The following is a 17,812-nucleotide window of genomic DNA, read 5'->3' on the forward strand; positions in this document are numbered from 1 at the left end:
TTTTTCCATTCAGTAAATCCTTTCTATACCAAACTTCAGGTGCCTCGTGTACATATGTTCTGCCGTGACGCGTGCTCAGCAATGACCCTGTTTCCGGGGTTTCTCTTTTGTTTTCCTTTTAAAGAAAAGCCTTTTTTCAACTTTCTAAAAACTTGTATTTTAAATGACTTTTTTACACACGTAGAATATTAATCAGATGATTCCAGGAATTTGCAAATACAATCTAATTTTGCACTTTATATGAGATTTGCTCAGAGTGAAAAGGCCATCAGAACCACATCCCATAATTTCCCCCGGGGAACCTTTGTGCGTGAAAACCAGCTCAGGTTCTCGCAGGAACCACCTGAGTGGGGCAGGAAAAGCCCACCTATGCCAGTCTTCTTCAGGTGACCCCGCCCCCTCCGCCGCTGCCCGGCCTGTCGGGACCTTTTTGGGCGGTCGCCGGCTCCGCCCACAGCTCTGAGGGCGTTTGTCCTCGGACCCGGGCGGAGCGGCGCTGCGCGCGTGCGCGAGGCTTCGTCTCTAGCAACAGTTGTGCACTGACCTACAGGAACGCACGCTAACGTGTCTCGTCTCCTCTCAACGTCACGCTCCCTCGTGCGTAGCGAGTGTGTCGGCGTCCTGGTGAGCAGGCGGGACAAACCCGTTTGACAGATGAAAGGTCGTCCGTGAGTCGCTTTGATCCAGTTTCCGCACTTCCCGAGTCCAGGCAGTCGGGTGCCGGCGCACCGCTGAGACTCTCCACTCCCACGCATTCCTCGATGATGGTTTCAGAACCGACCTCTCGGTGAAGGAGGCCGCAGCTGTGGCGTGTTGGAAGTGGCGCCGCGTTGGGGCTCGACGGGGCGTCAGACTTTTGGTCGACTCACCACTTTGTCCTGTTTGTAGAGGCGGGAATGCTCTCTGGGACCAGAGAAAAATGACCAAGGTTCCACTTTTACCCTTGTATAAATTAATATAAATAAATATATATAAATATATATGATACAATTTACTCAATTTTGTCCAGTTTTGTATATTACACTCATGTAAAGTTTGTTTTTAAGAGGCATCGGAGCAGCTATTAAAAGACTATGAGTGACAATGTTGTTCTGGGAGAATTTTATGCATGTTCTATTTTCTCTTCTGTCTGAAAGAGCCCCCCCCCCCCCCCCCCCCCCCCCCCCCGGTTATTTGGAATGTAACAGACAATCAGTCTCAGTCCGGGTCCGGTCCCCCGCGGGTCCGAGGGCCCCGAAGGCTGAGAGACAAACAAAACTCAAACTCTCTTTGCATCGACTGGACGTTTAACTTTGGAGGTTTGTTCATTCAGATGTTTGTGGCTGCTTAAGTTTACACACACACACACACACACACACACACCTGTCCTACACTCAGAACACAACCACCTCGTGCATTTGATCCCTCTGCGTTTGTCTTTGTTCCGAGTTGAGGACGCCAACCTCGAGGAAATGATGCTTTGACTAACAAACCTGTAACATCTATGAATGTGGGAATGCGACACATTGCAATAAAAGCACCATTTGAAATGCAGCACGTTGCCGCTGCGTCTTTGATTTATTGCTGCGGCTGTTGATGTTCTCCGGTTTGCTCGTCCTTCCAGGTCCATCGGCCGTCGAGTTTTGTTTTTCAAGCAGTTGAAAGTAGTAAATCAGTTAACGAGAAGCTTAGTTGGGCATTTTAAAGCCACTTTTGGTTTGGATTGAGTCTTTTGACCGCCCCCCCCCCCCCCCTCCCCGCGAAGGGAAAGGGGCGTGGTTACTTTGTACTTGACATAGAATAAAATGGGCTTTTAAGCAGTTTGTGACCATTTAATTTAGGTTAAAAATGTGTGGAGTCAGAAATATTTACAAAAGTGCGTCACTCAGAAAAATGCTACCAAACCAAGTGGAGGGGATCCAGACGCAGCAGAACGGCTGCAGGACGAGACGGTTCGGGACCTCAAAATGCCCCAGTATCAATGGTTCCATCCGCTCTGGACCCAGGAGCTGCGGAGGTCCGGGTCTACATCTGAGTCTGGCACATGATCTTGGTGCTGGTGTTCTCAGCGTTCTCCTGAGTCAGGGTGGGGTGCATGTGTTCATGGCGCTCTACGATGGGGTAGGTGACGGCGGCCAGCACCAGGACCCCCAGCATGATGTAGAGTTTATACTCCAGGCACAGGAAGCTGCTGTAGGCGAAGGAGATGACGAAGCCCAGCGACTCCCACATCCGGTAGTTGGCGAACGCCGCTTCCTTGTCTCGTGGGAAGAGGATCCCATAAAGAGCTGCGGGACACATCACAACAAAGTGAGTCCGGTCTTCGGACACAGACATCGTCCAGCGCGCCGTAAACAACGTTATACTGTCACATTACGGGATCGGTTCACTTTTAGGTGTTTTTTACAGCTAAATATCAAAACATTCACTGTCTCGGTTGTGTGCACCTGCAAAGGATGATGGGATATATTTGCTTGAAGGAACCATCACTTACACACTGAGGGCAATAATCAGGATGCAGTGGTCCTCACACCCTAGTTAGTGCCCTATATAGGGAGTAGGGCCCCTCCCTCCCTCCCGAACACTTAATGTGCTATTTTGGACCGATGCTAGCGGTGACGGGGTCTGTTGTGCTCTTCTCACCGTTGGTCTGTGTTTGCCAGACGGCGTCAGCCATGCCCCAGAGAGCAGCCAGCAGAAAGAAGACATGGAGCTGTTTGGGATCAGGCTTCCAGAGCAGGAAGGTGATGATGCAGGAGAGGTTCGTTGCTGCAGCTGAACCATGCACAGATTGGAAGAATTAGCAGAATTAGAGCGGAACGTGATGCTGTAGCACGTTCCTGAGAAGGAGGAGAGGGAAAAGTTTACCCAGACACATGAGGGCGGCTCTCCCCGTGTATCGAGCCAGTCTCCCGAAGAGGAACGAGGAGATGGAATTAGTTGCTCCGAAGCACATCATCACAAAGCCAATGTAATGGATCCCCAACGCGCACGTCACATAGTTCTGTGGAGGAGCAGAACAATTCCAGACTTCAGTCACCCGGAACATTTTGTCTAAAGCCAAATTTCCATCTACACCGGGGGTGTTGAACCCAAGTCCTCAAGGGCCGTAATCCAACCAGGTTTTCTAACCGACTCGACAGAATCTCACACCTTCGTCTTCCACTTGCTGAAGCGGGAGAACAGAAAACCTGAGGTGATTGGATCCCTCGAGGACCGGGTCTCGCCCCCCATCTAGAACATCGAAACCACGTCAGGGTGCCTGCCTTGGTGTACTCCCCCGACAGGAAGCTCTGCTCGAAGCCGCTGTACATGGTGAGGGGGACGACCAGCAGCAGCCTCCGGTCCTTCAGCAGTCGGAACGTGGCCAGGAAGGTCTTGCAGAAGGGCTCCCGTTTCTCTCTGAACCGGGAGGCTCGGTCCCGGTCGATGTCGTCCAGGAACACGGCCACGATGAGCATGGCCAGCACCCCCGCGCCTACACACACACACACACACACACTCACGGGTTACGTGTGAGGCGGTTCTCCTCCGACGCCGTCACGGTTGTGCCCGTACCGATGTAACAGCCGAGGAGCGTCTGCACTACTTCCTGTGCAGGCCTGGGGGTGGTGCCGTTGCTCTGGACGACCAGGCCACACTCGGTCACTCCGCAGGTCCTCAGTTGCTCCTCTGGGATTTCAGCTGTAAACACACAAACACGCTTGACATCTTGGCTCGTGCCTCCAGTTTACTGGTGCTCTTCTCACGATGAGGAGAAGCGAGCGAGTAACGGCGATGATGACGACGTGAAGCTTCAGGTGCCAACGGAGTCCAGAGCAGAGCCAAGATAGGCCGGGATCATCGCCACATAGTTCCAGTGGAACACACGTTTACCATTCCAGACGTACAGAAGCCGCCGCAGCAGTTGGACCTTGGACTTGGGTGGTTGGACCGGCGCCATCGCGCTGCTGTCGTGATTAGTGGCGTTCGGAACGGACTTTGAGTACTTTGTTTGGTGGCGATGACCCGCTCATTTACTGTAATCAGTTCTTTAGGATATCGGCTTCATCTGCTTCAGTGCAAAGCTGATCAGGCTTGTTACGTTACCACGGTAACACAACACCCCCCCTCCACCCTTCCCAGCCCCGGTCCGCACCTATTTTGGTGTCCTGTCCGAAAATGAGCGACGACATGAGGTTTCCCCACACGCCCGACGACTGGAAGATGAAGAAGAAGATGCCGAAGTACTGGTTGATGACGTCGGGGGCGCGTTTTCCTTGGGCGGCGGCCTGAGTGTTGCCGGAGATGGTCAGGTACGTGCACTTGGCCGACCACAGGGGAGCGCCGCCCAACCCCAGGATCACCGAGGTGGGCATGAGAGTGTACCTGGGAGTGAAACGGTAACCGCTGTTACGCTGTTTGGACCTTTCCGATGGTTTTTGCTGGAGTTGCGGGTTACCATCCAGGGTAGAGGTTCCCCAGCGAGTAGGAGACGTAGCAGCCCATCCCCGCCACCACCGTCCACTTACAGCCCAGGTTTTTGATCATGATGGGCGGCAGGAACATGGAGGAGATGATGATGGAGGCATAGATGATGCTCAGAGAGGCTACGCCCATCCCCTCCTCTGCGTTCAGGCTGCTCTGCACCAGCGAAGGGGGGACAAACGGGTTTAATGGAGCTCTGGTTTCTGGGAAATCTCACATCCGATGCACATTATTAAGGAAAACGGATCATTACACGGATCAAACGTGCTGTCGGAGAGCCAGGGTCAGGCTGGGATTAAAAAAGGGCTGCTTCTCTTCTATTTTAGAAATGGAAATGCTTTAATCTGCTCAGGAGAACTCAAGTGTCTGCTGTGGTTCAGCTATTCGGAGATCATAGATTGAAAGATTAATAAATGCAGCAGCTATGGGGAATATTAAAAAATCATCATTTGCTAATTTTCCTGACCTGTAAGTTCTGCAGGCCTCCAGCAGCCATGAACAGAAACAGGAAGCCGACAGACACCACCAGGACGTTCTTCAGGTTCCTGCTGAGCATCGTGGCCTCCGGGAAATCTTCAGGGTAAACTTCAAGAATCGGGAAAACAAAGTTCCAAAAAACTGAGTCGCTTGTCAGGAAGTCGCCCGATAACTTTCTGCCTGTGACAGGACGTTAATTCACTACTAATCGCTTCAAGGAGAACAAAGTCCATCACACCCCCCCACAGGGCTCCAGCCCAGATTGCGACATCTCGTAAACGCTGCCCCCCTTTTTACAAGAGTGGGGTCAGAACTTCCACAGCAGCAGATTATTGATGAATAAGAGGTGGAATCTCCGTCCCCTCGGATGATTGTTCCCTGGGATGATCAAGAGCCGACGGAGCTGGGTCCCGTCGGGAAACCTCAGCAGATAACAAGTGGTGGCAACTCCAGATAATCTGAGCGTCCCAATCTGGAGTTGTAAAGGCACTTTTAATGGTGGCTCGGCCCTCCGATAACGTTGCTGGTTTATATCCATTATGTAATTTGTCCTCACGACTGAACACGTTTGTCTTAACGTGGTGTTTTTCTGTTTTGGGGTGTTTGACAATCAGAACAGACAAAAACTGTTGATGACAGGAGGTGGAGAACATAGTTGAAACGAGCTGACCACAGGCAGCAGAGATCACATTTGGATGTGGTTCGGGTCATTTTCATACAAGAATTTATTCCTGATCCATCAAAAGCCGAAACAGTCAAAACACGAGTCGTTCTAATCCAAAATAGGAACCTTGGGTACACAACAGTCATTTGATACAGACTACTGGTCATTAAACATGCAGGTGAGAGCTGCCTATGGAATCACTTTGTTATATAAGGATGGTTTATTATGTGTTACGCAGTCTTGTTGAAAGTTAAGTCTTGAAGCTGATCACATGGTGTGTTTTGCCTTTTAATCACTAGTAGAACATTTACTACACTTACATGGGTTTGGCTTTTTTGCGTTTCCATCCGTGCAAAGGATTATGGGTATTTTGTCCCCCCCCCGCCCCCCACCTGTGGATCATCTTTACTGTGCCATTTGGCGCCCCCTGTCGGATCAATGCTGGTACAGCAGGTCTCAGCCGAAGTCCCTTATCATTCCTGTTTGTGGGAACAGTTCCCAGCTGTGCTGCTACAACAACTGAGTAAACTAATGATCAACGCTTTAGTAACCGTACATCTAGTAATAGTTAATTAATAATAATGTCATAGCGGTGATGTGACACGTTGAGCGGAGACTGGAAAACCAAAGGTCGTGTGAACACGTGTAGAACAACTTTAGTCTAAAACTCTAAGGAGAAACATTTGCGCAGTGATGAGTTTAGCAGTGATGAATAAATGAGGATGAAAGGGTTAAGGTTAGGGTTAAGGTTAAGGTTAGGGTTAAGGTTAAGGTTAGGGTTAGGGTTAAGGTTAGGGTTAGGGATGAAAGTCGCGCAGGTCCATGAAAATACTTGGATAAGTTACATGAAATATCCAAAAATGTCGTCCAGAAGGAGAAAGTGAGCATCGCTAAACTGTCAAAATCTCCAGACTTCCATTTGAAAAGGTGGAAACAGAAAGAAGAAAGAGAGAAGCACTCGGTGGGGCTGTCGTGAAGCTCGTGAATCCCGCACATCCCGCTATTTCCCCGCGTTTCCCCGCATCTCGGCGCTGCTGCAGCAGAACTCTGCTCGGACCTCAAACATGGACGTAACCGTCTCACCTTTGCTGAAGAGGTCAGAGTGGAATTTACTGTCGTAAAGAAACCACATTCCAGCGTGCAGGTCTTCATCCATATCTCTGCCTTCCCTCTGCGTCTCCATCTCTCACACGCTCGCGTGCACTCCCTCCTCGTGCTATTTGCTAGATGAACCCATCGCCCTCAACTTAACGCCTATTGTCGCGATTTGGCATCACACCTCTTCCGCTCCAAATGCAGCCAAAACTGTGTCTTTATTCCTCCAGTGCCGGTTGATGCATTAAGAGCACATACCTAGGAACCTTTTACATGCACTAGTTTCCCACGGCACACGTTCGGGGGAACACCACAGCCTGTTCCCGGTACTCATGCAACGCTTGCATCTTTAGATCGCAAACCTGAAAATATTTGACCTATTTGAGGTTAGTTGTGCGAAGAGAAAAATGTGCTGCCTTCTGGGGTACTTGTATGGCTAAAATAAGGAGGTAGAGTACCCACGAAAACTATTTTTGAAGGTTTGAAGAATTATTTGTCGCGAATTTCTTCCCACGTGGGAAGAAATAAAACATTTCATTCATTTCCGTGGCCACACAATGACGACGGGAAAATCAAAAATCAGGTTAGTTATTGACTCACTTCTCCCCAAATTTCAGGCTCTCCCTCAACTATAAATATGATGTGTTGATGAGCAAATGGTTCCATTCAAGGCAGATCGGCCCTGATGCAGAACTTCCCCACAAAGCCCAACAAATGGGGATACCAAATGGGTGTGCTGTGTGACACACAAGGTCTGGTGCCTTCGTTGACAGGGGAAGGTGATCCTGCACCGGCCCAAACGGACCCTGGAGCCGGTGGGAACATTGTGCTGAAACGTGCACGTTATCCATGAAAATGTCCAGATAAAGAAGGATGGAGGAGCATCTGAGGAGCAGCAGGCTAACGTGGACACACGCTAACGTGGACACACGATAACTTGGAGACACGCTAACTTGGAGACACGCTAACGTGGACACACGATAACGTGGACACACGCTAACTTGGAGACACGCTAACGTGGACACACGCTAACTTGGAGACACGCTAACGTGGACACACGATAACGTGGACACACGCTAACTTGGAGACACGCTAACGTGGACACACGATAACGTGGACACACGATAACGTGGACACACGATAACGTGGACACACGCTAACTTGGAGACACGCTAACGTGGACACACGCTAACGTGGACACACGCTAACTTGGAGACACGCTAATGTGGACACACGATAACGTGGACACGCGCTAACGTGGACACACGAGTCGTCAGGGGCGATTGTTGCCAGCACGTTAGCCAGTGCCCAGCCTGTTTCCATCATACGATGATGGGATGGAAAACTGAAGGAACATGTCTGGAATGCCCGAGCATCACCAGCCTGAACAAGGTGACATTCCCAACAGCAGGAGTTAAGGAGCAGGTTGTGTTTGATGACAGTGGCTGTTACAGGAATAAAAGAAGCTTCGTTCCTGAGATGGGAACAGGTGGTTTTTACCCTTATTGCCTGCTAATTTGCATCATAGCTACATTTATATCCATTTGATGTCTTATACTCAAATAACACTCAATTTAGCATCGACTTAAAAGCAAAAACACACCAAATTATTATTTTCTTTTTTTATATAATTGGAAATAGGTTCAGGCATTAAGGGGTTAAACCAGGAGCTCCAGTTGGGCGGGTTCCCTCGGACATACCGAACGCTTATCTCATTTCCTTTGTATCTTTGTTTAGACTTTTTCAAGACATGTTTTCACACGGATAAAAAAGCCAGAATTAGCCAAAAGGCCCGTTTTCATCTGCAGTCACGATGTTAAAAACACTCAAATATATTTAAAGAGTAAAATCGTGGTGAGACACGTGACCCGGCACCGATGCAGCGAACGACACACAAAACCCACAACACAAGATACACACTCACAGATACACACTCAAACACTCGCTGCACCATCGGGAACGTCGGTGCTGGCCGACATCGTGGTGTTGGTGAAGGTCTCGGACCTCCGTTTCATCCAATTTGCATTAGTTTGGGTTTTTTGGGAACTACCTCCTAGTTTTTCAATAGAATTCCAGGTTCTTTTGGAATTGCCCCTTGCACTAGGCCGCTTTAGATGTTCTTATTTCTCAATGAGATAACTTCAAAGAGTTGCTTTCATCCGTATCACGTCATTCTTTTTAGCCTTTAGTTTAATTATTCATGCAAATTGTAGAATAAGTTGTATTTTGTTGGCAAATTTAGAAAATTCCTGATCTAGATTTTTGCCTGTGAGTCATTCATCCCAGTTTTCTTCGTGGATCGAATCTTGGAAATGTTGGTGTTCCTGTTTTGGGATCGTGTAGGATTCAGTAGTGGCCCAGGGTTCGAAGCGCCTTTCATTTATTTTTCTTGTGACCATTAAGAGATTGTGATCAGACAAGCCTGTCAGCATGTGGTCTGATTCCAGATCCTCTCTGGCCTGTTGGGAGAAGCGAGATCCGTGTGAGTCCTGGTGGAGTTTGGAATTCTAGTTAATTACCTGAGTCTGTCCTTACACCCACAACCTTTTTCCTAACTTTGGTAACTTCCCATTGAACATGTTCTCCCTGAGCCTGCGTGGGTTCTCTCCGGTCCTCCGGCTTCCTCCCACAGTGCAAAGACCTGCATGATTGGGGATTAGGCTCATTGGAAGCTCTAAATTGCCCGTAGGTGTGAGTGTGAGAGAGAATGGTTGTGTGTCTATACGTGTTAGCCCTGCGATCGACTGGCGTCCAGTCCAGGGCGCCCTGCCTCCGCCCACTGAGCTGGGATAGGCTCCAGCCCCCCCGCGACCCTCAGTGGAGGAACAAGCGCTGGAAAGTGAGTGAGTGAGTAGTTCACATTTACATGTGTTAGCTAAGCTCAGTTAGCATCTAAATAGTTTCCATCACGTGACATATAACCCACGTAATACTTTTCAGTAATTATTATTATTCTTGTTGTGGGAGGAAATAATGAGAGACGTGGGTGGTTGGAGAGATGTCACCAGACTGACCTCAGGCTCAGCACCCGCTGTAAAGAATAGCAGCCCATTGAAATGGTTAATTCTGCTGCTTTAACAGAATGGCCAATCAGAGCAGAGATTCAGGAGACCTGGGAGGACAGTCGCTTGGTGGACTTTAAGGGGTGTGTGTGTGTGTGTGTGAGAGAGAGAGAGACCTCTTCCATTTTCAGTTGTATTTTCATGTTTCTTTCTTGTTTTCTTCGTTTTAGCTTTTAATTCCGGATTATTCCGGAATTAAAGTGTAAAACTAATTATGAACTATCCAGAATGTCACAGGTGTTGGCCCGGTAACATGACCGTGAACATCGAGGGTTTAATATCCTGCAGCGTTGGAGTCCGTTTAATCTCGGAGTTCTTCAGTTCGGGTGCGGCCCAGCAGGGGGCGCTCTACTCCGTCTGTTTAATGAGATCAGCTCTGAGCTCAAAGTTCTGCAGGTTTCTTTAAAAACCACCAAGATCAGGAAAATTTAGAGTTTTTAATCTTTCTGGCAGTGTTAAAAGTAAAGTTAGAGATTTGAATGAGGCATTGACTCTTGAGCTGGGTCACAGTCTGGTCCCAGAGTCCCCCGGTCTGGTCCCAGCGTCCCCCGGTCCGGTCCCAGAGTCCCCCGGTCCGGTCCCAGCGTCCCCTGGTCTGGTCCCAGCGTCCCCCGGTCTGGTCCCAGCGTCCCCCGGTCTGGTCCCAGAGTCCCCCGGTCCGGTCCCAGCGTCCCCTGGTCTGGTCCCAGAGTCCCCTGTTCTGGTCCCAGCGTCCCCTGTTTTGGTCCCAGCGTCCCCCGGTCCGGTCCCAGCGTCCCCCGGTCTGGTCCCAGCGTCCCCCGGTCCGGTCCCAGCGTCCCCTGGTCCTGTACCTGTCTGGCTGCTCGTGGGAAGAAAACAATCCTGACACACATTCTTTTGGTGCTGCAAACTCTCCCATTTCTCTTCCAGTCCTTCCTCCCTCGCCCCCAAATCCCTCCTGGAATCTCAGACCTGTGTGTGAACCAGAGTCAGAGTTCCTGGAACACTGAGCCTGATCCGGCCGCTCCCATGACCAAGCAGGCCTCCAGGTCCCGTATTTCCCTCTGAGCCCAGAAAAACCCAGATCTGCCTGTAGGACCCACTCCCACCTCCTGGTGCTGAAGAGCCTGCAGAGAAACAGTCGCTGGTGGTCTGTTACCAATCAAACTAGGTGGAGCACACACACACACACACGCACACACACACGTGCACACACACACACTCACACGTGCACACACACACACTCACACGTGCACACACACACACACTCACACGTGCACACACACACACACACACAGACGCTCACACACATCTGATTTTAATAAAGCACAGACATTCTTCCAAGCCATAAATAATAAAGACTTCCAGCCAAATAGATGTTTGTAATCAGTAATTAAATTTTGATTGTTCAAAGGTGGAGAAACAGGGACAAACATGTCAACCCAGACTGAAATTAAAATATATGTGGTCGAAGTTTCTATTTGTTCATTTATTTCAGTGCCATAAAAGTCAGGATGGAACCAACTTGACCAAGATGCTTTTAAAACCCGATTGTTGTGTCACCGTTTCCCCGACGACCCGAGACTTCCTGATGACGTCATTCCAACCTGCTCAGTCAGAAAATTGGAATTAAAAGGTGCTTGGTCGTTATCACAGCCCTGCAGAGCAAAGACTCCCGGTTGGAGGGGGGGGGGTCTGGAGGAGGGGGGAGGAGGGGGGGGGGGGGGGTCTGGAGGAGGGGGGAGGAGGTCTGTGGGGGTCTGGAGGAGGGAGGAGGTCTGTGGGGGTCTGGAGGAGGGAGGAGGTCTGGAGGAGGTCTGGGGTGGTCTGGAGGAGGGAGGAGGTCTGGGGGGGTCTGGAGGAGGGAGGAGGTCTGGGGGGGTCTGGAGGAGGTCTGGGAGGGTCTGGAGGAGGTCTGGGAGGGTCTGGAGGAGGGAGGAGGAGGTCTGGGGGGGGTCTGGAGGAGGGAGGAGGTCTGGGGGGGTCTGGAGGAGGTCTGGGAGGGTCTGGAGGAGGGAGGAGGAGGTCTGGGGGGGGTCTGGAGGAGGGAGGAGGTCTGGGGGGTCTGGAGGAGGTCTGGGAGGGTCTGGAGGAGGGAGGAGGTCTGGAGGAGGGACAAGGTCTGGATCCATCCATGGAGTCTCAGGATAAGAGGCAGGAATAGATGCTTGTGAATAATTATTGAAGTTGCAGTTTCACAATCCCAGTATTCCCAGTATTCCCAGTGTCGGCAGCAGACTCTGACTCCAGGCTTCAGCAGCTTCTGGCGTCATCACCCCCCCCCCCCCCCCCCCCAACACAGGGAGGTGTCAGTCTGCTCCTGTCACCGTGACACATGAGAGCTGAGCTCATTCACCACACAGGCTCCATGGTTCCATGATCAGACGCTCAACGGCAGCAGGATCACAAGGACCACCTGGTTCTGCAGGCATCGAGTTGAACATTCATGAATGATTATTGTTCTTTTCAATGAAATGTTGAGTTGAACGCCGACAGTCTGGATGCTCGATGTGCACGAGATCCTCCTCCTCAGCCTCCTCAGGTCAACAGCTGAAGACCTCACCTGACTGGCTGCTGGGGTGTGTTCTGGTCCATGCATGAGGACCAAAGTATGCATTTTACTAGCAAAGTGAGGACATCTTGGTTGCTCCTCACACTGAAATGTCTGTTTGAGGGTTGGAGCTGGGTTTAGGTTGGGGTTAGGCGTGGTTAGGGTTAGGGTAAGGGCTAGAGAATGTGTGTGTGTGCGTGTGTGTGTGTGAGAGCGACAGAGACACCAGACATCCATTGTTGTATGTTTGCTGACATGGTGCATCCTTCATGGCGGAGCACAATGAACGGGCGATGTAGAGATGCTGAGCACAACACTCCACGGCTTTATTTAGCTGAATGCCTCCCACCCCCACCCCACCCCACCCCCCTCTGACGTGCACACCCATCTAGGACAGCTACAGAAAGATGCAGCTTTTTTTAATGCTTTTTGCAGCTCCTGCTATATTTGAGCACATGGGGGGAGGGTCATGCGTTTTTATGTATTTTTAAATCTAAAGTAAATACAGCGCTCGCTGGATCGGACAGAGGGAACGTCGCTGCCTGAACGCGTTGACCTGGACCTTCTGACACCGTTTGTAAATGAGCGACAACATCCAGCTGTTGGCAGATGTCGGTGTTGCCACTGCTGGGAGAACAAAGCTCAGGCCTTTCATCTCCTCATAGCCACGTCGCCCATTTCCAGTGTTCTGCAGGTTAATCTGAACAGAACCTGAACAAAAACAGACGGCGGCGCTGGAATTTCCGGCAGCGCTCACGTTGGCCTAAAGTTCCTGCGACGCCTCCGAAGCTCCGAGCAGCTGCAGAACAAACAACTGTGTTCCTGCGTTTCTCTCAGACTCCATCAGCACAAAGCGGAGGAGTATCAAGATTGAATTCGAGAACATCGCCCGCTCGCTCGGCGGCTCCGTGAGGAGCGAGAGATGATGACAAAAGAACTCGCCGTCAGAAAAAACTGCCATGAATTATTCAGGTCTCCATTGTGTTCCCTCCATTTATCTCTCAAGCCTCCTTCTCTCGCACACGCTGGAAGCTGCCTGAAGATGTGTGTGTGTGAGCGTGTGTGTGTGTGAGTGTGTGTCGGGGGGGTGTTGCTGTTCTCACATTCTTGTGAAGACCCTGTTTAAATGCTGTGTCACAGTTCAATGGTACCCCCCACACACACACACACACACACACACACTTTAATTAGCCTGATAATTAGACAAGCACATTACAGTTGCTGCCAGCCTGCAGCCGAGGACTGTGGGAAACGTAGGCCGTCTGAGCGACTCCTTTATGGCAGCGATGGCGAACGACCAGGAATGCTGTGAGGCTTTTCTGAGGAGGGAGGATGAAAGGAGCGGTTGGGAGGTTGACAGTCACTCATGTTTGATTCAAGATTCAAGATGCACTTTATTCGTCTCCGTATGGAAATTGACTTGATGGAAGCTGAGATCTGCTGCTATTTATAATTGAAGGAAATTCAAGTGGACGGTGCAGATGTGAAACTTTTGGTTCGATTCAACTTTCTTTACAAAGCGTCTGTTTCAGTCAGGATTGTCTCCAGGTGCTTTACAGAACCCCCCCGAGCCTGAACCCCCCCAAATTAGCCCTCTGATAGGCCCTCCTATGGGGGGACCCTCCAAACACACCAGTTTATTCACAGAACGTGTGGGCTTCTCCCAATCTGCTTCTGTATCTTGTTTTGGATTCAAACCTGTCAGGAAATATTAGAGCTGATGAGTAAATGTGGGGGAACCGCTGCACGACCTTCCAGAGCTACGCAGGTGAGCACAACTCCTTTAGGAGCCCAAAGGACAGCAAACAGCTCAGAGCGCTCCTCAATTAGCTCATCGACGCCTCTGGTGAAGAAATTACACAGACAAATGTCTTTCATTTATTTGTGACATAATATTTCAATATATTGTCTGTTGCCACTAGGGAATACCTGTTTCCATGGAGATAACCTTTACAAACACACATTCTGGTCAGGTGTTTACACTGATTTTGATCGGGAAACATTGTAGCTGTAATATGACGGGCGATTAGTGTCCGTCTTACCTGCCGTTGTGCAGAGCTTAGAACTACAATATTAGCATGCTATCCAAAGCCAGCTGCTAAAGTCCTTGTTTTCAGGATCGGGCCACACCGCTGACACGCCACAAACTGGTTCCTTCTGCTTACTCAGTTTCTCTCGACACCGTTGAGGCGGCAGGAACGCAGGTACGGCAGCTTTTGGTCGGCTCAGGAACTGGTCCGACAGGCAGGACGGCCCTCAGTCTGCATCTTAGCTCCGCTCCGACACACAAACAGACGGATGTTTGGGAGCCGTCGTCAGCCTGACTCATCGCCGAGGATGTTTCAATCGCCACGGAAACAAGAATGTGAACAGCGGTTCACATGCGTATTCAGTTGTCTGTTTAGGTGTGTGTGTGTGTGTGTGTGTGTGTTTGTGTTTCCATTCTGTGTTTCTGCATCAGGAAATCTGACCTAATGAAGTAGCACTGGTGGAGAACACACCACCCTGTGCACCCACACACACACACACACACACACACACACACCCTTCTCCATCACATTCCATTCCATCATGCTGCTCCGTTGTGCTGAACGTCACACTTTGTTACGCTAGTTTCTGTTAAGCCACATGCTTTTGTAACTTGTCTGACAAAGATAGGAAAAAATGATCAAACACACACTGGTGACACTACGTAAACCAAACGTGAGTAAATCATTGTTGCAACAGTGTAGAGACGGATGCCTGCCGTTATTATGGGATGTGTTGTTGCCTCTAACCCATGACCCGGTGAGGTTCTGTAGCAGGGTGAGAGCTCTGCAGGACTGAGCCTCAGATCTGGGCGGCAGTCGGCACCCGGTGGCTCCCAGACCTGCGCTGGTCGACCACAGATGCTGCTCAGGAGGCCCATCTGGCCTCACAGGCTGTTCCCCCGTCAGGACGACTGTTGCATCGAGAGGAAACGGGTTTGTACCATCGTTTGGTTTTCATCTGTTTGGGCGCCCGAACCGAAGGAAAGACAGCAAGCACCGACTCTGGTGTCCTGTCGTGCTCGCTCGGTGTGTTTGTCACCATCGTGACGTTAGCATGTGTCGGCCATCGCTGCTGCCACGGCCTGGAACCGCCTCCTCCACACATGCCCCCCGACACTAATGCTCGGCTCGGCTCGGCCCGACAGCACCAGACAGCCCAGTTCCACCAGGTTATTCCAGCCCCTGGTCCTGCAAAACAATGATGCATCTACAGTCGCCGAGTTTGATCTCTGATGATTCCTGTTGTGTTGGACACATAAATGAAAATGAACGAACCACAGATAAAATGTGTTAAATAATAAAACACATAAGAATATTATTTTCTATCCAATAGCTGGTTGTGACGTTTAATGAACGTGAGAAACGACAGAAACGGAACGTGAATCATCCCTCAAACGACTCTTCAGCCTCAGCTGGTCGTGTTGTGTCGTGTGTCAGGCTGCATGAAGAGGAGCCGGACAGGAAAGGGATCAGGAAACACAGCGGTTCCTAAAAGTGTGTGTGGTGAGTGTGAGTGAGTGAGTGTGTGAGTGTGAGTGTGAGTGAGTGTGTGTGTGTGTGTGTGTGTGTGTGAGTGGTGGTCTGTGTGTGTGAGTGAGTGTGTGTGTGAGTGAGTGTGTGGTGTGTTGAGTGTGTGGTGTGTGTGTGTGGGTGTGTGAGTGTGAGTGGAGTGTGTGAGTGTGTGTGTGTGTGTGAGTGCGAGTGAGTGGTCCATCGCCCAGAGTGGGACACCTTGCCCTACTTCTGCTGTTGGAGCTTGGTTTTGTCCAGTTCCTCCACTCCTCCCTCCACCTCCACACGCATCCTGTAGGGACACATTTCACACCAGGGCAGATGTTTCCTGCTGCACCGTGTGGGAGAGAGAAAAGGCCGTAGATGGCGAGGAAACACAACAGGAAGAGAGAAAGGCGTGTCGATAGATAACCCTCTGAGTCAAAACGCTCACCCATCACACAGGCCTAAAATTAACCCCCCGTTCAGCAAGTCCGGACGACGCCAGGTTCCATCCGTCTAATTATATTTGACTCGTAGGTTGATGCCATCAAACCTCAGGAATGTTGCGGTTTGATGGGAGATGTTCTGTCTGCTCTCACTGAGCGGCTGAGGCCCTAAACCTTCTCCCCTCTTTATCTTCCCGAGCTCAATTCCGAGACGCTTAAATCCTCCTCGCAGCAGAAAGTTCTGCTCCACTCCCAGATCAGTGGGATAAAGGTGACGTCAGTCCCGCCAGTCTCGACAAAGTACGCACTTTGATCACAAATGAAAGATAGAAATTCAAACTCACTCTGATACTCGCCTCCTCTTTGTCGACTGTCTGGTTTTTTCCTCAGAGTTTTTTATCTTCTGGCAACTTTTAAAGAGCTTTTAGCTCATGGGTCTGTGCCCCACATCACAGCAGGCTCACGGCGTCCTCTACCTTTGTGATTAAGTCCCAGCTCAGGCTCCCATTATCAATGCTCGCTGTATCTCTACGCTTTGCTCCCTCTCCTCCTTTGAGCTAAAGTTTCCACCGTTTAGAACATGGAAGAATTAGTGACTAAACCAAACAGTGAGCGAGATAAAGGAGGAGGCTTTTCTTTGCTTAATGGTATCAATTATTTTGAAAAGCCCGCAGATAAAGCTGTGGTTTTGTGTGGTCACAGCGTGACAAATAGCTGATAGAGTATCGGAGGACAAGGACATCACAACTGTGACTCACATGTGAGTGTGTGAGCGCAAGAAGAAGCAGCTTGTGTGTGTGGGTGTGTGTGTGGTGTGTGTGAGACTCAACATGACAACATCAGTCAGATAGAGGAAGTGGCTGGGTTATCTGGTGAAGTTGGTTTCCTGTTGAGGTTTCTCACTTCTGCTGCCGATTTCACTCAAATCTCACACGCCCGCAGTGGGGGAAATGGGTGAGTTAATCATAGGAGCGTGTCATCGGTGCCGTCACTTGGCGGTAGAAGCCCAGAGCAGCACTTCCTGCCGCTCTGACCGTAGATCCAGATCCCTCCCCGCTGTTTCCGTGTGTGTGTGATCAGCTGGTCTGATAAACCGCTTTTTCATTCATTACTCTCACATGACATCATCACTGCTCTCACACCCACAGGGTCGTGGCTGACGTGTTCAGAAGAAACCGGGCCCCGATCTCGGGACACGGTCACGACACCTCTCACATGGGTCTGATATTTGGTGGCTTTTCTGCATCACACACAGCTGGGAGATAATTAGGAGTGTTTACAGAGATGAAGCAGATGAGGCTCACACACACACACACACACACACACACACACTCGCTATAAAATCTGTGGCTCATAATTTCACACCTGTAAGTTGCGCGTGTGTGCGTGTGAGGGCTGGAGTGCTAACCTGGTTAGGGTGCTGGAATTAACACACAAAGGTGACCCCCCCCACCCCACCCCTCAAAGCAGATGACTATGAAGAAGCTGCGTGTGCACGTCAGCAATAATCCCAATAAATGTAAAGATCAGAGCGGAACCGCGTAAACAAAGTGTGAAAAGGTTCGAACAACTCGGGAGACGTCTCC

General features: G+C 50.3%; 1 protein-coding gene and 2 long non-coding RNA genes across 4 annotated transcripts; 1 reads left to right on the forward strand and 2 right to left on the reverse strand.

The window, feature by feature from the left end:
* Positions 1–1,143: 1,143 nt before the first annotated feature.
* LOC115248167 (uncharacterized) lies at positions 1,144–15,779 on the reverse strand. The gene is made up of 2 exons (XR_003887148.1): positions 14,784–15,779; positions 1,144–1,362 (listed from the first exon to the last, which is right to left on the reverse strand). It is a non-coding gene; the product is annotated as an uncharacterized lncRNA (long non-coding RNA).
* LOC101080214 (unc-93 homolog A) lies at positions 1,944–6,879 on the reverse strand. Of its 2 annotated transcripts, none has more exons than XM_003971914.3 (9): positions 6,671–6,879; positions 4,913–5,031; positions 4,421–4,602; positions 4,118–4,347; positions 3,538–3,663; positions 3,246–3,457; positions 2,848–2,983; positions 2,623–2,754; positions 1,944–2,267 (listed from the first exon to the last, which is right to left on the reverse strand). In XM_003971914.3, exons 1-9 carry the CDS (start codon positions 6,768–6,770, stop codon positions 2,005–2,007), a joined length of 1,500 nt encoding a protein of 499 aa, XP_003971963.1. In that variant the 5' UTR covers positions 6,771–6,879; the 3' UTR covers positions 1,944–2,004. The 2 variants fall into 2 exon arrangements, with proteins under 2 accessions (XP_003971963.1, XP_029687653.1); XM_029831793.1 differs by having other exon boundaries at positions 4,421–4,597; positions 6,671–6,690.
* LOC115248166 (uncharacterized) lies at positions 6,974–8,168 on the forward strand. The gene is made up of 2 exons (XR_003887147.1): positions 6,974–7,265; positions 7,354–8,168. It is a non-coding gene; the product is annotated as an uncharacterized lncRNA (long non-coding RNA).
* Positions 15,780–17,812: the final 2,033 nt, after the last annotated feature.

This window comes from Takifugu rubripes, unplaced genomic scaffold, assembly GCF_901000725.2.
Source record: "Takifugu rubripes unplaced genomic scaffold, fTakRub1.2, whole genome shotgun sequence".
Taxonomy (NCBI): domain Eukaryota; kingdom Metazoa; phylum Chordata; class Actinopteri; order Tetraodontiformes; family Tetraodontidae; genus Takifugu; species Takifugu rubripes.

Coding starts and splice junctions, on each gene's coding strand:
- LOC101080214 (XM_003971914.3), bottom strand. CDS start 6,770: ATGGAGACGCAGAGGGAAGGCAGAGATATGGATGAAGACCTGCACGCT. Junction 4,603..4,912: donor GAGGCCTGCAGAACTTACAG/GTCAGGAAAATT, acceptor TCGCTGGTGCAG/AGCAGCCTGAACGCAGAGGA. Junction 4,348..4,420: donor GGGAACCTCTACCCTGGATG/GTAACCCGCAAC, acceptor TTTCACTCCCAG/GTACACTCTCATGCCCACCT.